The 22,951-nt window shown below is 51.5% G+C and overlaps 3 protein-coding genes across 6 annotated transcripts in view; all 3 read left to right on the top strand.

The window, feature by feature from the left end:
- Nucleotides 1-2,207: 2,207 nt before the first annotated feature.
- On the top strand, nucleotides 2,208-10,341 carry RUNDC1 (RUN domain containing 1). Of its 2 annotated transcripts, none has more exons than XM_032772729.2 (4): nucleotides 2,208-2,658; nucleotides 2,950-3,148; nucleotides 5,967-6,080; nucleotides 7,065-10,341. In XM_032772729.2, the coding sequence occupies exons 1-4, from the start codon at nucleotides 2,560-2,562 to the stop codon at nucleotides 7,928-7,930; spliced, it is 1,278 nt and encodes a 425-aa protein (XP_032628620.1). In that variant the 5' UTR covers nucleotides 2,208-2,559; the 3' UTR covers nucleotides 7,931-10,341. The 2 variants fall into 2 exon arrangements, with proteins under 2 accessions (XP_032628620.1, XP_032628619.1); XM_032772728.2 differs by having other exon boundaries at nucleotides 2,567-2,868.
- An 831-nt stretch (nucleotides 10,342-11,172) lies between these two features.
- On the top strand, nucleotides 11,173-15,520 carry RPL27 (ribosomal protein L27). Its single transcript, XM_032772730.2, has 5 exons — nucleotides 11,173-11,267; nucleotides 11,405-11,487; nucleotides 12,679-12,848; nucleotides 13,674-13,784; nucleotides 15,431-15,520. The coding sequence occupies exons 2-5, from the start codon at nucleotides 11,407-11,409 to the stop codon at nucleotides 15,477-15,479; spliced, it is 411 nt and encodes a 136-aa protein (XP_032628621.1). The 5' UTR covers nucleotides 11,173-11,267; nucleotides 11,405-11,406; the 3' UTR covers nucleotides 15,480-15,520.
- A 1,201-nt stretch (nucleotides 15,521-16,721) lies between these two features.
- Nucleotides 16,722-22,951, top strand: part of IFI35 (interferon induced protein 35) — a 9,288-nt gene continuing 3,058 nt past the window's right edge. Inside the window, exons 1-9 of one of the 3 annotated variants that reach the window (XM_032772722.2) lie at nucleotides 16,722-16,797; nucleotides 17,613-17,644; nucleotides 18,246-18,341; nucleotides 18,633-18,791; nucleotides 19,707-19,820; nucleotides 20,371-20,515; nucleotides 20,883-21,004; nucleotides 21,624-21,813; nucleotides 22,456-22,562. In XM_032772722.2, coding sequence (XP_032628613.1) covers nucleotides 17,627-17,644; nucleotides 18,246-18,341; nucleotides 18,633-18,791; nucleotides 19,707-19,820; nucleotides 20,371-20,515; nucleotides 20,883-21,004; nucleotides 21,624-21,813; nucleotides 22,456-22,562 — 951 coding nt within the window. In that variant the 5' untranslated portion in view covers nucleotides 16,722-16,797; nucleotides 17,613-17,626. Of the gene's footprint in view, nucleotides 16,798-16,853; nucleotides 17,370-17,612; nucleotides 17,645-18,245; nucleotides 18,342-18,632; nucleotides 18,792-19,706; nucleotides 19,821-20,370; nucleotides 20,516-20,882; nucleotides 21,005-21,623; nucleotides 21,814-22,455; nucleotides 22,563-22,951 lie in introns of those variants that run through there. The other 2 variants (XM_032772724.2, XM_075059567.1) reach the window with 2 other exon arrangements.

Below are 22,951 nucleotides of genomic sequence, written 5' to 3'. Positions count from 1 at the left end.
CCCCCCCCCGGTCAGTTTACCGCCAGGCTTTCGTGTTGTTCTTAAAGGCTTTTCCCTCCCCTGCCGGTGTGTGACACCCCCACAAACTGCGGGGGGGGGTGTCCGACTGGCTGCACACACAACACCTCTAACCTTCCTCAGTTAGATCTCTGTTCGGACAGACACCTACCTCCAGGTGACTGGAGTTCCCTCCCTTAGGTCTGAGCAGCGGGGAGGATTTACAGCGGTGAGGCACACTTGTTCTCTGTGCTGCAGGGGCACACATCCCCTCAGAAAGAGACGGGAGAATTCAGTAAAATTCAGAATCACTGTTTTCTCTCATGCTGCCTAGTGCTTCAATCTTTCACACTCTGCTTTACTGAGCGTTTTATTCTCATGAGTCACGGATGCTAGGTACACCATTCTCACACCCTACAGAAGTGGAATGGCACTGCTTGCAGTACATGATTTTCTGAACAAGGAACTGATTCAAGGTCAAAAGACCCAAAATCCAGAACTGACCTAATAAAATGGTTTAATCCAACTTGTGTACATGGGGCTAGACTGTTAATGCCCATGCTCTGGACTGATCTGTCCTTGGGCTAAAGGGCTGTTTAACTTGGCACAACCATAGTTAGACTTCAGCTACACAGAGTTTTCTTCAACTTTGTGGTTTCACAGTCTGGACAATCGCTTAATATGAAAGTTCACATTTGAACCTCAGCCATGAAATGCCCAGTTAAAAGGAGAAGGTACAAGTGTGTCCAGCAATAGCCATCTGAAGGAAGCTGCAGTTAGATTGCTGATAATGTTTGGTTTCTACACAGTATTAATACCTTACTGTAACCCGCATATTAGCCTCCTGCATTAGTTCCCTTTCCACTAACATCAGAACAGCGGAAGTTGACCTTCCTCATTTGATCTTACATCTATACAGATAAATTGTATTTACTGTTCCCCACCCCTCTCTATCTTTCCTCAAGCACAATGAACAAGGCGTGTCATAGCAAATTATGCCTGGGGCTGCATTAGGGTGCTGGGTCTAGCCAAGGCCCCTGCTACCAGCTCGTGAGGAAGCCCTGTGCAAGGGGCCAGCGCACACTGGAGAAGACGGGGAGAGGGACAGGGAGGTTAACTGGGAATGTTGCTGCCTTTTTGCACTTGGGAAATCTGGATGATTGCTGTTTCCTTTTTACTGAAACCTACTTAGCAGCTATTACATCACCAAAGACAGCAGGGCAGGGACTTTGAGCTACTCACAGAAGCAAAGAAGCTTCATCTTTACCCTCATTGGTCAGTCTGCTACTTTGCAATTAATCAGTTTTAAATAAGATACTGTTACAAGGCTTCCAGCCCCACTCCAGTCTCATACACCAAACCTATGTCCTGTGGCAATTTCCTGCCCATCTGCAGTTTTCAAATGCTGCAGTTTAACCTTGTGCCAGCAGTGGTGAGGACAGTGAGCAGAATGAATTGTGGCTCTTGGCTGAACTCTCTTGGTCTCTCTCATTCTGCCTGTAGGCATTAGTACTGCTTGCAAAGTCTAGATTGAAGTCAGGGCAGTTCTAACATTTGCTTGGGACATGTATTACCCTTGATTTTCATGCAGGAGCGGAGATGGGGTTTGTGTTCTTGGTACTTAATTGGCTTTGTGTGTAATTCAGAAGGATCCCAAATGTCTGTGAGATAATGAGGTTTTATTTAAATAAATAAAATTTCAGTTACTTTATTTGGGGGAAAAAAACCCAAACCCAAATCTAATTTAGAATGTAATTGAATATTTCTGCTTTTTATTCCCATGCTTAATACCTGGAGGCCTTGGTAAGTGCCACTTTCAATATAAATCTACCTTTTGATTGAGAAATAATGGGTTGCATTTGTTTCACTTATGTACAATTTGAGTGCATTATCCAGAAAACCTATTCCTGAAATCCTCTTCAGGTTATACCAAGATAAAGTGCCATGCAGTTTGTGATTGTAATATGTTATAGGAAAGATCTGGGGGCTGAAACTGGGGTAGCCTTCTGTGGTTGGCAAAGCACATGCACACCTAATGCAGCTGTATCCAAAAGCAATGCCCAGACCTCTTGACTTTTTGGAGCCCAGCACTTACCATGAGAGAGCTAAAGAAGGATTTTGTGCAATGTTAATGTATACAAGTGCACAGAGCCGTGACTCTTCTCTGCTATGTAGGGCATGGCGTCAGGTTGCCCTTCACTCTGAGATATGTAAGAACTCCATGATCATCATCTGGCTGCTTACAACAAAGTTCTCTACTTGCTGAGGTTTCTAACTAGTAAGACTAGAGAAGGGGGTGCAAGATGCTTGCGCAAATGCTTCTTTTGTATATTACTGACTGGGCTAGAATTTCATCTCATTGAAAGCCTGCAAGTGAGGGCGCACAGAACTCACTAGTGGCATGGACTGTAAGATTAACTTCCAAACATCCCTGGTGTAACAATCCTATCTCCAGGGCTATGAGTGGAGCGTTCAATTTCTTTTCCAATAAACTTGTTTCAGGGTGAGCGGGAGAATCAGGAGCGAATTGAGGCCCGGAAGGAGAGGCAGCGAGAGCTAATCATGCAGCTCAAAACGCAGCTAGATGACTTGGAGACCTTCGCTTACCAAGAGGGCAGCTATGATTCACTGCCCCAGTCCATGGTCATTGAAAGACAGCGGGTAAGGCCTACGGATTCTCTGCCAGTGCCCTTTCTTAACACCAGCTAGTGCCTTTCTCAGAACACTAGCATGTGGCCAGTGCTGATTCAGGCAGCTGTAATACAACAACATAAGTCTGCATCCATGAATATAATCCATAGGGACTACTACAGTTTACTGTTAGTGGATATAATGAAGTCCAGACTGGCTTCACCCCAAAATAACTAGTGGGTAAGTGAAAGCAGCATTCTGGCTCCGCAGGTGGGAGGGCCACATGAGATCATGCTACTCATTATGGGTAATGTTCTGCAGGTGATTATAGAGGAGTTAATAAAGAAGCTGGATATGAACCTAAATGAGGATATTGCATCGCTGTCTCCCGAGGAGCTGCGGCAGCAGGTGGATGTGGCTGTTGCCCAGATTGTCAATCCTGCAAGAGTGAAGGAACAGCTGGTGGAACAGCTGAAGACGCAAATACGGGACCTGGAGATGTTCATCAGCTTCATTCAGGGTCAGTGCTGGGTTTTGCTTAAACAGTCAGGAGAGCTGCTCTTTGGTGCAGCAGGGGTATCTTGGGTATAGCATGGCTTCAAAAGGGCTAACTTTAAAGAATTAAGGAAATTAGGGAAGTGGATTGGATTGAAGAACTTGTGGATCTAAATGTGGAGGAGGCCTGGAATTACTTTAAGTCGCAGCTGCAGAAACTATCAGAAGCCTGAATCTCAAGAAAGGGGGAAAAAACCATAGGCAGGAGTTGTAGACCACGCTGGCTATGAGCAGCATCTCAGAGAGGTTGTTTAGAAGAAGCAGTAAGCCTCAAGAACGGAGTGGAAGATGGGTGGGATTAGCAAGGAAAGCGTACCTTAGTGTGGTCTAAATACATGTAGGATTAAAGTGAGAAAGGTTAAAAGCCATGTAGGGTGCGCTTGCAAAGGGAATTAAAACCGACTGTAAAAGGTTCTATTAGCCATATATATAAGAGAAACAAAGAAAGAGAAGTGGACTGCTAAACACTGAGGATGGGATTGTGAGGTTAAGGATAACCTAGGCATTAGCCCAATATCTAAATAAACTACTTTGCCTCAGTTTTATAGCTATAGGCAATGAGAGCTTAGGGTAATGTAAGGATGACAAATGGGAATGAGGGATATGGGTAGATTACCACATCTGAGGTAGAAGTCAAACTGATTACAGCTTAATGCAACATCCGGAGGGCCTAGATAATCTTCATCCAAGAATAGTTAAAGGATACTTGGCACATGAAATTGCAGTCCCATTAGCAAGAATTTAATGATCGGTAAACTCAGGGTTGTACCGTACGATGGAGAATTGCTAACATAGTTCCTGATCTTTAGTAACAGGGAAAAAAAGTGATCCGAGTAACCATAGGCTTTAGTTTGACTCTGTAGTATGCAAGGTCTTGGGAAAAATTTTGAAGGAGAAAGTTAGTTAAGGAATTGACTTGTCAATGGTAATTGGACAAATTACAACATGGTTTTACAAAAGGTAGATCGTGCCAAAGCAACATGATCTCCTTCTTTGAGAAGGTGACAGTTATTTAGACAAAGGAAATGCAGTAGATCTAATCTACTCGATTTCAGTAAGGCGTTTGACACAGTTCCACATGGGGATTATTTAGTTAAATTGTGAAAGATGGGCATCATATGAAATTGAAGGTGGATAGGAACTGGTTAAGGGGAGATTACAACGGGTCGTACTGAAGGGGAACTGTCAGGCTGGTAGGGTTACTAGTGGGAGTTCTCAAGGATCAGTTTTGGGACCAATTCTTATTTTAAACCTCTTTTTATTACTGGACCTTGGCACAGAGCGGGAATGTCTAATAAAGTTTGCGGATGACACAAAGCTGGGGGTATTGCTAACAGAGAGGACGGATATTTTACGGAAGATCTGGATGACCTTGTAAACTGGAGTAATAGTAATAGAATGAATTTATATGTGAAAAGTGCAGGTCATGCACTTAGGGATTATAATAGAATTTTAGTTATAAATTGGTGACATCAGTTGGAAGCAACAGAGGAGGAGAAGGACCTTGGAGTATTGGGTTGATCAACAGAGACTATGAGCGCCAATTGTGAGATATGGCGTTAAAAAAAGGCTAATTGCAGTTTTAGATGCATCAGCGAGGTATTTCCAGCAAAAATGAAGAAGGTGTTTATACCGTTTATAGGTCACCTGGTTGAGACTCATCTGGAATTAGCTGATGTGCAGGTCTGGTCTCCATGTTTAGGAAGGCATGATTCAACTGGAACTAGGTTCAGGAGAGCACTAGGATGATCCGAGAAATGGAAAACCTGTCTTATGAAAGGAGACTCAAAGAGCTTGGCTTGTTTTAGTCCTAATACCAAAAAGGTTGAGGGGGGATATGCTTGCTCTTACTAAATATATCAGAAGGATTAATATCAGGGAGGCAGAGGAATTATTAAGCTTTAGTACCAATTGTAGACACAAGAACAAATGGATATAAACTGGACACTGGAAGTTTAAACTTGGAAATTAGACGAAGCTTTCTACCATAGAGAGTGAAGTTCTGGAACAGCCTTCCAGGGAGTAGTGGGGGAAAAGACACTCGTGGCTTTTAAGACTAAGCTTGATAAGTTTATGGAAGGGATGGTTAGATGGGATAGCCTGAATTTTTGGCAATTAATCTTGCGATTATGCAGCAGGAGTTCCCAGGTGGTCTTGATGGGATGTTAGATGGGTAGCAATCTGTTGTTAACTGCAGATAATCTTTCTGAGTGCTGCTTGTGAGGTCTTTGCCCACATGCTCATGGAGTAGGCTGATCACCAGATTTTAGGGTCGGGAAGGGATTTTCTCAGGCAGATTGGCAGAGCCTGGAGGTTTTTCGCCTGCCTCTGCAAGTCGTTGGCATGGGTCACTTGCTGGGATTTCTCTGCACTTGAAGTCTTCCAAACCACAATTCTGAACTTCAGTAACTCAGGACATAGGTTAGGGGTTTGTTATAGAAGTGGGTGGGTGAGATTCTGTGGCCTGCTTTGTGCAGGAGGTCAGACTAGATGATCATATTGGTCCCTTCTGACCCTAAAGTCTATGAATTAGTGAGAGGAAGGGTGCAGACCTCAGTGGGGCAGAATCGGCATAGAGTAGCACAGACCTCTCCGTGGCGAGGTGATAGTGTGTGGAGAACCTGGGACGCTGATAGGTGTGATGCTGAGAGGCAGGATGGTCACCCATGTGTAGAGGAATATGAGGCAATACTGACTTACAGTCTGATATGTAGCCTAAATCTTCCAGCTGATGTAGGGATGCAAAATAACGAACTGTTGTCATTGTGGATTTCTCATTCTAGATGAAGTTGGAAGTCCCGGCCAGGTGGAGGATGGACATTGTGAATGTTCAGGCAGAAAGCATGGAAGTGGCCCCTACAAACCAAATGCCAGGCTGCCTCCTAGGAATAACAGAGGTGGGCAATTTACACGTATTTGGCTCTTGTTGCTTCTCCTTTTGTTGGCCAGCTGGCTTCCAACCTGCAGGAACTGGTGTCCCATCACTTCCTAAATTCAGAGTTGCTTTTCCCCTGCTAGTGGTGATTTCCCTTACCCTTTCATTGATCCAGACAATAAGCCAGAAACCTCATGTTTGAACTCTTACCTTTCCCTGTTGGCCAGTGTGATTGTACAGTGAATGTGCACCAACACATCACTGAGGGATAGGATCGCTCTTTAACTTGGAGCTCACAAATATGATGGGCCTCTGATAATTATCTAGCATCAGACATAATGCAAAAACAAGGTACTGTGCAGTCTTTCCTGACATACTGTACCTTTACCAAAACAGCTCAGTCTTGGCCTTCACCACTCCAGCTGTTCTCATCCTGGACTCTTCATCAGCAGAAATCACTGGCTGGTGGATCTGTTCTTCCTTATAGATTACAATGAAACCACCCACTTAAGAGCTTGATTTGGTCCCAGGTTCTGGACTGAGCAGGCCAGTTTATTCCCTGAGACAACTAGTTCCTTGCACATCAGCAACTTCCTTCCACAAAATCTTCTGGCACCCTGTAATTATCCTTCTGATACTGGGATATCCACAAATCTGTATCTGGAACACCCTCTCCCCTCACTAGAAATCTTAATTCTGTTTTGGTCACTTGTGCCTGCTAAAACAGCATCCATCATAGGATTCATTTGCTGCCACGTGATTTAAGGTGGATAAGGCAGTTTGAAAATGGGACACATGAATATCTGATGCCCCATTTTCCAGTTTGCATGAGCGCTAAGAAGCTGCCACTCTCTCTTGAGCAAAGCAGCATGAATCACCCAGCCAGCAGCACTAGAGCAAAAGCACCCCCTAGTAGAGTGGCTGATGAGCTCCCTATATATAGGAACAAGCAGAGATAAATCTGATTCTCTAATGACAGCATTTCTCCTTTTCCCTAACCAACCAGTGAACCCAGAGGATGCCAGAAAGATGCGAGAAACAGGCCTGCATCTTATGCGTCGCATGCTTGCTGTGCTGCAGATATTCGCTGTCAGTCAGTTTGGCTGTGCTACTGGTCAGATCCCCCGCAGCCTCTGGCAGAAGGACCAGGCCAATAAGGACTATTCTCCCTTAATTAAGAAACTGGAACTGTCTGTAGACCAAGTGAGGCAGCTGGCACTGAAGTACCAGCACCAGGATCATGTTCTCCGCTACTCCAGCATCCAGGATGTCTCCTTAGGAGCGAGAGATGAGCTGACTTTGGCTGTGCGGAAGGAGCTGACCATTGCTATACGAGACCTGATGGCTCATGGGCTCTATGCCTCTTCTCAAGGGATGAGCTTGGTGTTGGCACCCATTGCATGCCTGATTCCTGCATTTACCTCGTCGCCACAGACCATGCACCCCTGGGAACTCTTTGTGAAGTATTACGACACCAAGAATGGCCGTGCCTTTGTGGAGTCCCCTGCGCGCAAGCTCTCCCAGTCTTTTGCCCTTCCTGTGACAGGGGGCATCACTGTTACCCCCAAGCAGAGCCTGTTGACAGCTATTCACACTGTCCTCACAGAGCATGATCCATTCAAGCGCAGTGCAGACTCTGAACTGAAAGCCCTGGTGTGCATGGCATTAAATGAACAGCGTCTGGTCTCCTGGGTGAATCTGATCTGCAAATCAGGGGCTCTGGTACAGTCTCATTATCAGCCCTGGAGCTACATGGCTAACACAGGCTTTGAGAGTGCTCTCAACATTCTCAGCCGCCTGAGCAACTTAAAGTTCAACCTTCCTGTTGACCTGGCTGTCCGGCAGCTGAAAAACATCAGAGATGCCTTTTGATGTGTCCTTTCCAGATCAGCCCCCTTTCCCCAGAAGGAATGTATTAATTTACTACCTTAGAGGAGGAGCATTGTTTGACCATACTTGTCCCCTTTGAAGCTGATTGTGGCTATTAGGGTAGCAATGTAATGTCTTGACACTGGAAACCTCCCTTACAAGACTGCCTGTGAGGAAATGCTGCATATGTTTGGGTTGTGCGCTACCTCACCCAGGCCTGTACTAATGCAGCTAACAACAGAGCTGCTGCACCCCATCTGTTGGTGCTTTGCCACTGTCACATGCATTAGGTGTGACACTGAAGTGCAATAAAAAAGGGCCTGATTGTACAGCCAATGCATCAGAGCAGCTCCTGTGGAGTTCAGTGGAAGCGGTTCCGATGCTGTGGCGCATGCTTAGCCCCCAGAATTTTTAGTCTGAAAGATGTCACTTGTGGCAGTTTGCTGTTTCACACAGGGCTGTGTGAGGCTTTTTGACAGATGTATCTTACTTCTGCTGCTTAGGCTTGATGTAACATGCCCAGTGGTGGAGTCAGACATCCCCTCCCCCACATTTATGTAGATTTTGAATGTACAGGAGGCCTGGGAACAATTTCTGCTCTGGTTTCTATTGGTTTGTATCTTGCAGGATTAGTGGCCGCAGAGATCCAGACATTGACACCTTTTTTGGACTATGTGGTGACACATGACTGGATTGAGCATTCAGGTGCATTGTGTAAGAATCTCAGCTCCCTCTTGGAGCTTTGGTCAAAGCCCTGAACGCCATCAGGCCAGGGTTTTATTGCAGATGCATTGGTTTCACAACTGCAAACAAATATTCCCTTTTCCAGTTACTGTGTTTAAGTTGAGTTAATTATTAGCTCCTGTGCTGCAAGAACCGTTGCTCATATGGCTCCTTGTAGAAAATACATTGCAGTAGTTACAGATGTCTAATATTCCCAATGTAATTCCTACAAGCACTTCTGTGGTCAGTATCTCTTGGCCAGCAACTTTCTACATGGAGTGTATTTGATTATTGTGTAATTTGAGTATTTTCTGCTGGTCTGAGGGCAAAGCTTCCTGCACTGGTGACAGGTAGGTCTGCAGTCAAATCAGTCAGTGCTGTTGAAGTGGTAATCCACATGGCATTTAGGCTGCATGAGAAGAATCACCTCTGGCATCAAAAGAGAACTGAGGGTTTGAGTGGAATAGAGCTGAGGGGAGTGTGGTCTCCTTTGTACAGGCATCAGTGATGCCCTGAGTGGCATGTAGTGGAGTTATATTGGAAACAGTAGTGCCAGGTTTCCCTTCAGCTTCCTGGCAAAACAGCAACATCCAAGTCTCAGGCACATGGGGGATGGGTTGGGAGTGACCACTCTAATTGTACATTTAATAGCTAGAAATGGGGCTGTCATAGTTGGGGTTTCCCAGTGTTCATTGTAGCTCCCTTTGAAGCTTGAAAAGTACGTTTCCTTACTGCCAGTTCCCCTCAGTAGCACGCACAGTTTGGTGCAGTAGGGTTGTTGGTTTCATCTTATTTCTGTCTAAAAAGCATTGAAACTGTTCTTTGGGGAAACATTTAGAATTTCATAGACTGACACCACAGATTTTGGCCATCGAGCACTGGGATCCATCTGCTGTCATTGAAGTCCATGACAAACTGCCACTAACTTCAGAGAGACCGGAATCTGTGTCTCCCCCACCCCTTAACTGTATTCCTAAAATTATTTGTGTGTTTGGAGCAGAGTGAAATGTATAGAACACTGTAAGGAGGGTGTTAGTTTCTTTGATGAAGACTTAGTGGTTAGTAACACATTCCTCCACGTTTTTAATGCAGAAATAGTTTACTGAACTATAATGAAAACCAGCAGCAGTGACACTTATATATGTGGAAACTCCCTTCATGTTGTACCCTTCAGATATGAAACTGTTCATGTATTTTCAGAGGCTTTTCTAAGGGTGAAAAAGTCCAAGCTGATTTATTCAGATAAACTATTTGTCTTCCTGGACAACAAATTATAGAAGTACTTATGACCAACCACATTAAGATTAGCCGGAGAGGCAAGATTTAATTCAAGAATAATTTCCATGGAACATTCCCTATTCTGGTTTGGCTATTTTTTGTCTGAAATCTGCACACTTTTGTCAAATCTGTGGCAGTTACAAATAAGTTCACAGGTGAAGTGTTTGATTGCTGGAAAGCCTTTTCTGGAGCCCTGAATGGTTCCATAAAGCATCTTGTCTTCGAGTTTTTCTAATTCTTAACTCCCTTTTGTATTTACAGTGCTATGCTGGAGAAGTGTGTTGTACCCTAGTTGTTCAGATATCTGCTTTATTTCTGATGTTGATTTTGTTCTGATTTTAGGTCTCTGCATATGTGCAATAGGATGAATGTATTTGTGTTGTGAAGAGTACAATATATATTACTGATAATAAGGCATGGTGGTTTGTGTATATTGTATTATCTATTTGTACATTAATAGATAAAACCGTTAATGCACCCTCTCATTCCTTCTAGACTTTGAATCTTCAGTTCATACCTACAGTCCTTACCTTTATAGCCTGTGTGCTGCACCATATTTAGGAACAGAACTGAATAGGTTGGGAACTAAAAACTGGAGTCAACAAGGACACAAATGGGCACCACAAGTGTCAGATGATGTCTTAATAGGAAAAACCAAAACTTCTGGATGATCACATGCACCCATTTCATATATGCTCTGTGGGTGACAAGGAGGAGGCTACCTTGGCCTTCAGGGCTGGATTTGAAAGGATTCTCAATTTTAAAATGTGCATGGCTGTCTGGAATAATACCTCCACTGACAAATGGAAAAAACATGGAGTGGGGAAAATACTACTTCTCCATTTTGTGTAGGTGGGGGGCAGCATGTGAAATGTTGGTCTGTCAGGGTCCCTGGTTTGGCTCCCGGAGGTGGTGGTTTACATGACCGCTGTGGGGAGATAAATGCCCTCAAAAAGGAGGAGATTTTGAGTGTAAGGCTCCAACCGCTGGCCAAGGGCTGGGGGCAGCTGTGTAGCACCGCACACCCCTTCAAACACACTGTAATGTGCACGGGGGTGCGGTGTTGCCCCCTCCAGCCAGGGGGCCAGGCCGCGCCGTGCTCGGCGCTGTATCATCGGCAGGGCCGCTCTGGAGAGGAGCGCTGAGCTCCCGCTCTCCTAGGGCCAGCGGCAGCCAAGGGAACGGACCTTGGGCCTCTTCCGCCCTGCTAACCCGCGCGTGCGCCGTGCCCTGGGCGGGAGGAAGCGGAAGTCAGGTGACCGGAATCGCGGGGTGAAAGGTCGGCGAAGCGGTCGCTCCTTCCTTTTCCGGTTTGGGCGCCGTCAGAGCTGGAGTCTCGGTGAGTGCTGGGGGCGGGGGATGGCATCGGCCGCCATCCGCGGGGTGGAGGGGCCCGGCGGGGGGCGCGGGGCTCTCGGGGCCGGTTCCCGGTGCGGGCCCAGCCGGCGGCCCCTAACGCCTGTTTTCTCGCGGCAGAGATGGGGAAGTTCATGAAGCCCGGGAAGGTGGTGCTGGTCCTGGCTGGGCGCTACTCGGGGCGGAAAGCCGTCATCGTGAAGGTAAACCGCCTGCTGCCGCGCCTGCGGGGACCCGCGGCCCCCGCCTCTCTGGGCGCTGTTGAGAAGCGGGGGGCTGGTCAGCGTGGCGGGCAAGGGAAGGCGCCGCCTACAGGCCACCCGAAGAGCCATAGGCTCTCGCCACGCTCACAGTTGTCTGGGACATCCGCGTTCTCGCGAGAGGCCCTGGTCCCGACGTGAGGCTGGGATACATGGGTTCTAATCTTAGTTGTCGCTTAATCCCCGTGTGGTTTAAATCAATCCCTGCGGACCTTAGTTGCTGTGTGTGTTCAGTGAGATTTTGTGAGGGTTGCTTAACGTTTGCTGAGTGAGTCACAGAGAGGCCAGTGCACAGACATTCGTGCTGCACCAGGATATGAAGCATTGTCTAGTGGTTAGGCACTAATCTAGGATTTGGGATACCCAGGGCCGATTTGCTGCTGTGTCGCACACTTGCTTTTGGACCTTGGGCAAGTCACTTAATCCCTCTCGGTGCAGCTGGTGGTGTGATTCTGCCTGAGTTTCAGCCTATGCAGCTATGTCCACAGTTACCTTCAGCGCATTCGCTTGAGCAGATCTGGCATGCGTCCGTCTGCCCATGCTGGGAATCCAGCCCACCAGGAGCCATGAAGGGATAACCTCTGTGCCTCAGTTTCTCACCTGTAAATGGGTATAATAGCACTGCTACCTCACAGGGGGATTGTGAGGCACTCAGATCTTACAGTGACAAGAGTTGGATAAGCACATAAGGTAATTAGACATCTGCTTTCTCTGTGTTACCTAGGAGCATCTGGAAACCTGTCATCCATATGCTGCTTGTCGGGCTAGGAATGGAGGTGCCTAGAAACATTAACTCCTAGAGCTAGATAGTTTGAGATTGTTGCGTATATCTTGTTGTATTCGTGGGAGTTGCACACCTGCAGAAGAGATGCCTCTAAAAATTCCATGGAATACAGCGTGAGCATTCTGGGGGCTTCCCGTAGTGCTGCTTTTTGTGGCATGGGGCTTTAGATCTGCTCCCATAGCAGAGGATTTTCTTTTGGATTCTGTGCACCCTGCCATTTGTCTCTCTCTCCAATGCCTTAAACTCATTAGGCTATAGCAGTTTTTCTGTTTAAAAGGTAGAAGAATCTGTGGTGACCTCTCAGAATCCAGGTTTCTGTGCGTTGCTAATAGGTCTCCTGTGTGTTTCAGAACATTGATGATGGCACCTCAGACCGACCGTATAGCCACGCGCTGGTGGCTGGTATCGATCGGTACCCACGGAAGGTAACTGCTGCAATGGGAAAAAAGAAGATAGCGAAGAGATCCAAGATCAAATCTTTTGTGAAGCTTTATAACTACAACCATCTAATGCCCACCAGGTGAGCAGGCTTGGGGCTCACTGAGGTGCTGCTATAATAGAGCTAGTAAACTACTTTTAGTTTCCTTCAACATGGCAAAAGCAGATTTTCTCTTTGGTAAAGCCTAGAAACCTGCTTCTCTGAGATTTCCTCAGTTATGTCCTTATGCAGCTCAATGAATCGATTTGCAGGGTGCTGACTTGGGTGTCCAGTGATAATTATCTTGGAGGATTCAAAAGTTGGGGTGGGACATTCATGATCTTCCCCATCCCTTTATCATCGGGATTCAGGCTGGCGCACTCGCTGTGGGAGAAGTCAGTGGACAAATTCTATTGTCCACAAATGCATCTCTTGTGGCATTGGCCATTATTTAGGCCTTTCATGTTTTTTTTCTTTGGCTGGAGACACAGCTTTCCTTCTGTAAGCTCTGAAGAGGATTTGTAATAATGATATGGATCTCCTTGTTAAGGGACTTTGAGATCTACTGATGGACAGTGTAATAGAAAGAGCTGAATATTGGGGATTCTAGCAGAGCCAGCATTTCATGATACTGTCACTGACCTTCCCTTCCCCACTTCTATTGTGTGCAGCTGAGTGCATGGTGAGGGCAAAGAAAAGGCTGCTTGGCACCTCTCTCACCATCTACTGGCTCAGAGTGCTTGAGGACTCCTGGGTCATTATGGGTGCTGGGCTGAGTCTGTCTTTTAGGTGTGTTTTAACTGCCACCATTCTGTGGGCTGGCAGAAGTGTACTGTCTAGCCAGACTCAGGCTAGCTTTCTAGCATCCTGGCATGTGGGTATAGCCCATCTTTGGGATGTTTAAGTCTGCTGTTCCCTCTCTCTCAGGTATTCTGTTGATATTTCTCTGGACAAAGCCGTTGTCAATAAAGATGTGTTCAGGGACCCTGCACTGAAACGCAAGGCAAGGCGCGAAGCCAAGGTGAAATTTGAGGAAAGGTGAGTTGGAAACTTGTCTCGCTCCCCCAGCTGCTTGTTACATTTTTCACTCCTTTATTGAACTGTAGGAATCTGTTAATACTTTAGCTTCTGAGTCATTGAAACCTGCAACCAAGCCCCCCAGCTTGTTCTCGTTCTCAAGTGAAGTGTGTCCAGCTTGACAGCTGTTGGCTGGGAAACCCCAAGAAACAGCAGGTTCATGTAGCCCTGATGTCCTAGCATGCTCCTGAACGGCACTGTGTTGGCCCTGCAGTGACAATAACTGAGGGTCTGGCTGCTTGAGGATGTTAAGATCCTTTGCATTAACTGTAAATTAACACCAGGCCTCATCCTAAATTAATATTTACATACTTCCCTCCTTCACATAAAGTTCTCCTTTCTTTTCAGCTGGATATGTATAGTTTGTCACTTCCTGTCCTTCAGTGTGCACTCTTCCACCCCCAGGGAGGTTGCATTCTAGTGGTGGGAGCAGGATTCTTGCAAAGCAGTGTGTTGTGTTAACAAGATTTAATGCTGCACTTGCACAAGCACCTGTGAACATACGGCAGGGAACAACCTTGCCAAGTGCTGGGTGTGGGGGGGGAGAGAAAGGGGAGGAGCAGGAGCAGCTAGGGGCTTGAAGAGGCTGTTTCCTAATTTTGGTCTCCTGACATACCTGTTCCTTAGTTACCTGTTAGGTGCGTGTCACTGGATTCCTTTCCCTAGGTACATGACTCCAGTGTGTCCAGGCTTCAGGCTGATCGATTTGCCTTCTCAGTGGCCTATTTCAGAGCCTGCCCTTCAAAGGAAGGAATTATGACTAGCAACCCCCTCAAGAGAAGCCAGCATCTGCAGAGGGAGTATTGGCTTCTACAGCCATCCTCACTGCCTTGGCTCCTGTGCTAGCAGCAGGCTTATGCTTCTGTATCCGTTCTGGCTCACCTCTGGCTTGGGGCTGGGCAGATGTCATGTTGACTTTGAAGTTGTGAAATACCTGCGACTGCCAAGAGTTTCTGCCCTTGTCCGCTGTCGTCTTGCTGACTATAAAGGGTTAAAGAGGAAATTGTAGGCCTCCTTTAACTCAGTTTGGGGCACAAATCTCCATGTTGCACTTAACCCAGCAGCCAGAGAAGCTAGTTCTGTCCAGGCAGATGCAGTTTTACGTTCTGGGGTTATTCCCCTCTGCTGAGGCACTGGCCCAGGATTTGGTGCAGGGGGTGGCATTTTTCCTTTGCTTTCTTCCTTCAAAGGCCTGTCATGCCTACTAAGAGGCTCGCCCCAGCTTCCTGTAGTGCTGCTGATGTGGCCACAGGAGTCCTGCACAGCAGTGAAGTGGCTCCCTTTTCACAAGGAGCTGAACTCACTGCTTTCATGGTGCTCTCCGGCCGGGATGATGAGCTGGGCTCTGTGTTATGGGACCTGTGTGGCCAGGCTGACGTGCCACAGGAACAGATTCTCACTAGTGGGTTTAACCCAAGCAAATGAGGATGAAGAGTCCCACATGAGTTTCTTCCCTGAAGGATTGGAGGAGAGATGTGCTGGCTGCTCCAGAGCCCAGCTCAGGCTGGGCAGATGTGAGCTTCAGCAGGCCTGAAGCTTGGGCTGAGGCTCTTTCGGGACACTGGTGCCAAGCATTGCCTAATGTGTGGATTGTGCCTTTCTTTCAGATACAAGACTGGCAAGAATAAATGGTTCTTCCAGAAGCTGCGATTCTAAACTTGTAACATGGCTGCATCAATAAATGTGTATTAAAAACATTTTGTTGCCCTGTAAAATATTCCCTGGTGCGAAGCATCTGGCCTTGCAGTGTAAACATCGCTTGCTCTGTGCTTCGATTAGATGACTTGCAGGGGTCATTACAGTCCATGCCAGCCAGGAAGGGATTCATGGAGCGTTAAATGGAATTAAATACGAACTGAGATGGCTTTGGAGAACTGCCCTAAGAGTTGTCTCTGTATCTGATGCCTTCCCCACACAATGTTGAGAGCAGATGACAAAGCTGCTCCACCTTTCCAGCAATGGAGGCTGGGTAGTCTAAAATGCTCTGAATGTGAACTAAGGTCACTCATGGGGAGGGAAATGATTCGGGGTCCTGCTATTCCAGCTGGCTTTGGTTCTTTGGCTAAGAAATGGGACTGGTGCGTTCAGTGGGTGGGGGCGGGGGGTGTCATTTTTTCCAATTGCCTTTGCTAAGTACTGGTCTTCATGGGGCAAGGGGCAACTTTGTCTGATTCAAATAGTCTTCACCTGCATCATTCACCTTTTGGGAGCAGAAGCTAAATGAAGGTGGTGTGAGCTCAGCACCAAGTAGAGGTAATTTAGAGGGTTTATTGTGCTCATGACTTATTGGAGGTGCCGTTGGGAAAGTGAAGAGCAGGAAGTGAGGAGTGAGAGACAAATAAGCCTCTGGTCTCCCCCGACAGCGACTCAGGGTCACTATACGCTGCGTGAGGTTAGACCAGGAAATTCGATCCTTGCCAGGATCCCACTGCTGGGAAGGGATGATTGTTTCAGCGAGACATGTTCTCCTCACTCCCTGAATCACAAAGCTTTGCCTTGTCCCAGTTTCTTTAATGCTCCCCCCTCGAGGTGTAAGGGTGACTGATGGTGCTTGGTCAGTAAGGGCCTGCATGCAGGTGCTGGCTAAATGACACCATGCAGCAGAGTCTGCTGGTGCAGTTACCCTGCTCCTTGCTGAGGGCAGTGAACTTTCAGGGGCGCCCATCACTCCTGAGCCTTGTTTGCACGGGGGAGGGGGGTAGCCCTGGTTAAATCCCAGCTTTACCCCTGTGTGGACGCGTTTGCTGCGGAGTCAGTGCCGTGTTCCCGTGCAGACTGGCCCTGGTGCGGGCCCTGCAGGGGCCCCGGGGTCTCCTTGCCCTGGGGAACGCGCCGGGCTAGAGCAGCCCAGGGAGCCGCGCTCTGGCTCTGGCCGAGGCTGCGGGGCTGGGCGGGGCACGAGGCGGCCGGGAAACGAAAGTGAAAGAGGAGCGGGAGTCGGGCAGGGAGCGGCAGCGCCGCTGCAGGAGCCTGGGTCGGTGAGAGGGGCTGCAAATTCCGCATGGGGGGCGCGCCCTGCTCCGAGCCCCCGGGGTGCTGAGGGGGAGGCATTGCATGTCCTGGGTCCCCTAGAGTGTTGGGGGGCTGCTCCTTGGCCTAGGCCCAGCCCTGGGTGTGAGGGGGTTGTACAGTGCACTCCTTTTTACAGGGTCTCCCAGTGTGCTCCCCACTCGGGGGTGGCTCTGTGTCCCCTCCCTAGGGTCTGGCAGAGCCCCTCCCTCATTTTTTCCTGCCTGGGTGCCCCAGGGGCACTGCCTCCCCAAGTCCCTCTCTGGGGTGACCAGGGGAGCCCCTTTGTGCTCCATTCCAGGGATTCCCTCCCACCCTGGGGTGTTGCAGTCCTGGGGACCAGGCACCAGCCCCACGAGAACAGGGCCCATTTGCCCCCCACCCAGGAACTGGTCCTAGCCTGACATTTAGGAGCCAATCCTCCCTTTAGACTGTCTCCTGTCACTCCCTGGGGTTTCTGGGCACCTGCAGGTGAAGGGCAGGGCCAGTCCTGATGGGGGGCACAATCAGATCAGAGTGACCTGTGGAGACCATGGGGTGAGCACTCATCTGTCACCCAAGCCTCCTCACCCCACTGAACTTGGAGAAACGCTCCACGCTGCAGTGATTGGCCAGTCCGGAAGGCTCAGGGACAGGAGACCAGCGTATGCTCGGGTCTCCCTGCGTGATACGCCCATATCACTGTAGAGCCAGTGCTCAGCATGATGCTGTTGGGGGAAATATGAGGGGGGGTTTGATTCTGGTGCCAGATTCTGACACTTTGGTGCTTTCTCTCCCCAGGTGTCTGCGACACAATGACAGATTCAGAAGAGGTAACTGGACACCGGGCGAGTCAGTCCCTGTCTTGGGCTTTTGAAAGCCAAAGTGGAAATTAACCTGAGAACAACATTTCCTGGGGGAATGAGGGGGGGGTGTGCCAGGCGGTTTGTTGTTTGAGGCCTGGTCTTCACTAGGAAATTAGGGTTGTATAACTCCGTTGCTCAGGGGTGTGAAAAATCCACCCCTCCGGGTGACGCAGCTCACTCAACCTAACCCCTGGTGTAGACAGGGCTCTCCCATTGCCCGGCCGCCTCTTCGAAGTGCATTACCCCTCCCGACCGCGTGGGCAGCGTCTTCACTGAAGTGCTACAGCAGCCCAGCTGCAGCGCTTTGAGTCTAGATGAGTCCTGAGTGCAGGGAGCTGGAGACTACACAGGGCAAAGGAACAGCCTGAGTCCAGCAGGAATGTTCCTTCCCCACCCCCATGCGGATTCTGGCTCCACCTCCACCCCTCTGGCTCTGCCCACATTGAATTCTGGTGCTGGTGGAGCTAGAGAGCTCACGGGCAGATAGTGACTGGCATAGCTCATGGCCCGGGCTGTCCCATGATACAGCTGGTGGGCTCTGGGGTCACGCCTCTCTCTTGGCTTTCAGGAATCCTTTGTCCGTCTGCCTGATGAGCTCACATTGGAGAACAGCTCCCCTGAGATGACACCCGAACGCCTGCAGCAGGAGATTGAGAAGTACAAGGTGGGTCCCTGCTCAGGCACTGCATGTTGACCGGCTGCTTTCCACGCGCGTCGATGGCGGGATGGGGCAGGGGCTCAGAATGCGCCTACCACTTCCCGCCGCAGTGTGTGGTTCACGGAGGTCCAGACCCAGATGATTCTGGGCTGATAGTGCCTGGGGTGGAGCTATGCCCCGTTGTGCACCTGCATGGGACAGACTGGGATTCTGTGGGGTTGAAGTGGCAGTGGGGATGGGGTAGCCTCTGCAGAGCAGCCCAGGGGAGCCTGATGTTCCCTTCGGTGCCTCTCCCAGGAACGCTGTCAGGCTCTGGAACAAGACCAGCTAGAGCTGGGGATGGCGAAGGAAGCCGCTGAGCAGAAGACACAAGGATTCCAGAGAGAAGCCGAACTCCTTCGTGGGAAACTGGAGAAAGAGAAGTCTCTGAGCAAGGAGCTGGAGCCTTCCTACCAGGCAGGTTCCTAGGAACAGGCCCTTTGCACCCCACCCTCCCAGGATGCATTTAGTCTGAATCTAGTGAACATATCACAGAACTACAGCACAGTCTGGCACAACTGGCCACCTCTGCTCAGCGAAGTCCCAGGGCTGGGATAGCAGGGTCTGCGGGCGGGTGTGAGAGAATAGCAGGGTTGGGTGAGGGACGGGCAGGGCTGGGGTCACAGGGGCTGTAGCAGGGCTGGGTGGGGGATGAGCAGGGCTGGGGTAGCAGGGGCTGTGGGTGGGTGGGAGGCAATAGCAGAGCTGGGTGGGAGATGGACAGGGCTGGGGTAGCAGGGGCTGCGGGTGGCTGTGGGGGAATAGCAGAGCTGGATAGGGGACGGGCAGGACTGGGGTAGCAGGGGGCTGTGGGTGGGTGTGGGGGAATAGCAGAGCTGGGTGAAGGACGGGCAGGGCTGAGATAGCAGAGGCTGTAGCAGAGCTGGATAGGGGACGGGCAGGGCTAGGGTAGCTGGGGGCTGTGGGTGGGTGTGGGGGAATAGCAGAGCTGGGTGAGGGATGGGCAGGGCTGGGGTAGCAGGGGCTGTAGCACAGCTGGTGAGGGACGGGCAGGGCTGGGTAGCGGGGCTGTGGGTGGCTGTGGGGGAATAGCAGAGCTGGGTGAGGGATGAGCAGGGCTGGGGTAGCAGGGGGCTGTGGGTGGCTGTGGGGGAATAGCAGAGCTGGGTGAGGGATGAGCAGGGCTGGGGTAGCAGGAGCTGCGGGCGGGTGTGAGAGAATAGCAGGGTTGGGTGGGGTACGGGTATGACTGGGGTAGCAGGGGCTGTAGCAGAGCTGGGTGAGGGACGGGCAGGGCTGGAATCATGAAGGGTCCAGTGGCAGAGCTGCTCTGCCCTCCTCTCTGATTTAGCTTTTCCTTCCTTCCTGAAGGAGCTTTGCCTGGCAAAGGCGGAAAGGGACAAGTTGCTTCAGGAAAAGCAGAAGCTCGAAAAGGAGCTGGAAGGGCTGGAGGAGAGGAGAGTGGCCTGGGAGGAGCAAGCTAAGGTGAGGAGGTTCTCAGCAGGGCCTCCAGCCCACCACACACATCTGGTGATTGTCACTGGGGGGCCCCCGGGCCTGTCGAGGGCTGATCAGGCGGCTCTGTGGGGCAGGTTGCGGTGAGTGAGCTCGACTCTTGTTCTGCTGCTTGGAGGGGAGGGTACAACAGCCCGCTAGTGGCTCTTGTGAGAGGAGACATCTCGGCTGGGAAAATGCCTCCTGCAGCACAGCGCAGCCCGGCACTGGGCTCGGCGCTGCCTCTAGGGGAGAACGCCCTTCAGAAATCCTCAGTGTGCTGTGGCTGGTTGTCCCCTTGCAGGGCTCCTGCCTTGATACCAACCCGGCATAGGTTGGGAGGTCAGACGGGACCCTGGCCTGGGGTGCTCTGGCGGCAGCCTTCCAGGCTTTAGAGACCCAGCGCCCTAGGAGCGATGCCATGTGGGGAGCTGAGCTGCAGGCTCTCAGGTGGGGGCTGGTGGGGATGGACCCCAGCCGTCTCCTCCCTCCCCTCCCTGGGCACAGCACTCCCTCACGCTTCCCGGCGTGCTTTCCCCAGGCACCGCCCTCCCTGCCGGACAGAGAGATGTTGTTTAAGGGACACGTGACAGAGGCCGAGGACGTGAACGCACTGGTGGTCACCCCTCAGATCCAGCGTGCACTACCTGGGGGCTCTGCCCTCCTCACCTTCGAGGAGCCAGAGGGTAAGTGTGTTGCTGCAGGCCAGTCTGCCTCTGGTCAGCGCCTAGACTGGGGGGATGCCCAGCTCCACACACACTGGCTAAGACGTGCAGCCTGGCACCTGCTTGGGGTCCCTCCCTCAGAGGTGACTGGCTGGGGCATGAGGCCCCAGCATTTCCCTCACCAAGGGTCTGCTGTGCTGCTGTGGCTTGGAGCCCTGCTGCCCTTTGCTTTGCCAGACTGTCTCCCACCGCCACGCAGCAGAGCCTCATGTGGCCCATGGCCCAGCCCTCCCGGGGGGATTCCCTTCCTGGCTTGGTCCTGGCCCATCCCGCCCCAGAGCCACCTGCCTGGTGCTCCCCAGGCCTGACTGGTTTCTCCTGTTTGCAGTTGCCCAGAGGATCCTAGAGATGAAGCAGCACGAGGTGAAGCTGGACGAGAGTGCAGGGTGCGAGGGCCGGGTGCGAGTGCAGGCCGAGCTGGTGGAGCTGCTGCTGCCCTCAGCCCTGGAGGTGAGGCCCAACTGCCAGGGAGTCTCTGCCGCAGCCTCTTGCATGCCAGGGGGCTGGACAGTGCCCGTCAGGGGCGGGGAGCCTCTCGCACGCTGCAGGAGGCTGGGCTGTGCCCAGCGGGGAGCCTCTCGCATGCTGGGGGGGCTGGGCTGTGCCCAGCGGGGAGCCTCTCGCACGCTGGGGGGCTGGGCTGTGCCCAGTAGGGGTGGGGAGCTGTGCCCTGCAGGGGCGAGGAGCCTCTCGCTCGCTGCGGGGCTGGGCTGTGCCTGGCAGGGGTGGGGAGCGTCTCGCACGGGGGGAGCTGGGCTGTCCCCCGCAGGGGCAAGGAGCATCTCGCTCGCTGCGGGGCTGGGCTATGCCTGGCAGGGAGCCTCTCGCACGCTGGGGGGCTGGGCTGTGCCTGGCAGGGGCGGGCAGCCTCCCCACATCCTGCAGGGCCATGTGCCCTGCCGCTGCCTGTTCTCACGGTAGCCGGGCTGTGCTCAGTCCCAGCACAGAGCTCCCCACATTGGTGGCCGGGGGCATGGAGCTCCCTGTGCCTGCCTCCTGCCATGTCCTGGGCAGCCCCGGCCCCCTCTCTCCAGGCTGGAGCCATGATGGCCTGGTACCTGCCCCCCAGATTGAGCTGAAGCTGAGTGACAGGTGCATCCTGCTGTCCAGCCTCCCCCGCCTGGATCTCTCTGAGGAGCAGCTGCTGGACAAGCTGGAGCTGTTCTTCAGCAAGAAGAAAAATGGGGGCGGTGAGGTGGAGAAGCGGGAGCTCCTGAGTGATTCTGGGCACGTTGTGCTGACCTTTGCGCAAGATGGAGGTACGTGGGGGAGATGCTGAGAGCCGGGGTGGGGGGCCCAGGAGCTGTCATTGCAGGAAGGGGACAGCTCCCTGCAGCAGACTGACGTCCCTCTGTGCGTCAACCCAAGTGAGCCGGGAGGGGGGCTGGGGTGGGTCCTGGTCAGGGCCGGTGCTTTCATTTAGGCGACTTAGGCAGTTGCCTAGGGTGCCAGCATTATAGTGGGGGGCGGTATTTTGCCAGGGGGGTGGCAGGCGGCTCCGGTGGAGCTGCTGCAGTCGTGCCTGCGGAGGGTCTGCTGGTCTCGCGGCTCCGGTGGACCTGCCGCAGGCATTTCTGCGGACGGTTCGCTGGTCCTGCAGCAGCTCCACTGGAACTGCGGACCAGCCGACCCTCCGCGGGAATGCCTGCGGCAGGTCCACCGGAGCCACGGGTCAGCGAAATGGCCCGGCGCTTAGGGCGCCAGAAACCCTGGCGCTGGTCCTGGTCCTGGTTTCCAGAGGCTGCACTGGGCTAGGCGCAGGATTCCTGGTGTGTGCTCGGGCAGATGCTGCGGGTGCCAGTGCTGGAGCCTGAGCGGCCACTTTTGCCCCCCTGGCCCTGGGGAAAGGCTTAGCCTGCGGGTGGGAGCAGGAGCTCAGGGCTTCTCTCTTCACTCGGCAGTGGCGGAGCAGCTAATGAAGAAAGGACGCATCCAAGTCCCCATTGGGAAGCAGATGTACGAACTCAAAGTGACGCCCTACATGAGTGGACAAATCACAGACCTTCAGGTAGGGGTTGCAAGCCCCATTGTGCTCCCAGCGCGCTCTGGTGCCACCCCCGGCCACGTGCGAGCCCCAGTGTGCACTGACTGCACCCCCCAGCATACATTGAATCTTAGATTATTAGGGTTGGAAGGGACTTCAGGAGATCATCTAGTCCAACCCCCTGCTCAAAGCAGGACCAATCCCCAAATGGCCCCCTCAAGGACTGAACTCACAACCCTGGGTTTAGCAGGCAAATGCTCAAACCACTGAGCTATCCCTCAGGATCCCCACTGTGCCTGACCCCCTTCCCCTCACACAACCCCAGTGTGCACTGAGCCTGATACCCCTCCCCTCCAGCCCCAGCATACACTGGCACCCCAAGCCTCAGCATACACTGACTGCACCCCCTGTAC

This window comes from Chelonoidis abingdonii, chromosome 21, assembly GCF_003597395.2.
Source record: "Chelonoidis abingdonii isolate Lonesome George chromosome 21, CheloAbing_2.0, whole genome shotgun sequence".
In the NCBI taxonomy this organism is placed as follows: domain Eukaryota; kingdom Metazoa; phylum Chordata; order Testudines; family Testudinidae; genus Chelonoidis; species Chelonoidis abingdonii.
The sequence above is the reverse complement of the archived record's forward strand: the minus strand, read 5'-3'. Positions and strand labels throughout refer to the sequence as shown.

Excerpts from the sequence above, each read along its gene's own strand:
- RPL27 (XM_032772730.2), top strand. The coding sequence starts at position 11,407 with ATGGGGAAGTTCATGAAGCCCGGGAAGGTGGTGCTGGTCCTGGCTGGG. Across the intron at positions 11,488-12,678 it reads GGAAAGCCGTCATCGTGAAG|AACATTGATGATGGCACCTC; the intron begins GTAAACCGCCTG and ends TGTGTGTTTCAG. Across the intron at positions 13,785-15,430 it reads AAGGTGAAATTTGAGGAAAG|ATACAAGACTGGCAAGAATA; the intron begins GTGAGTTGGAAA and ends CCTTTCTTTCAG.
- RUNDC1 (XM_032772729.2), top strand. The coding sequence starts at position 2,560 with ATGCAGCTCAAAACGCAGCTAGATGACTTGGAGACCTTCGCTTACCAA. Across the intron at positions 2,659-2,949 it reads TGGTCATTGAAAGACAGCGG|GTGATTATAGAGGAGTTAAT; the intron begins GTAAGGCCTACG and ends AATGTTCTGCAG. Across the intron at positions 3,149-5,966 it reads GTTCATCAGCTTCATTCAGG|ATGAAGTTGGAAGTCCCGGC; the intron begins GTCAGTGCTGGG and ends TTCTCATTCTAG.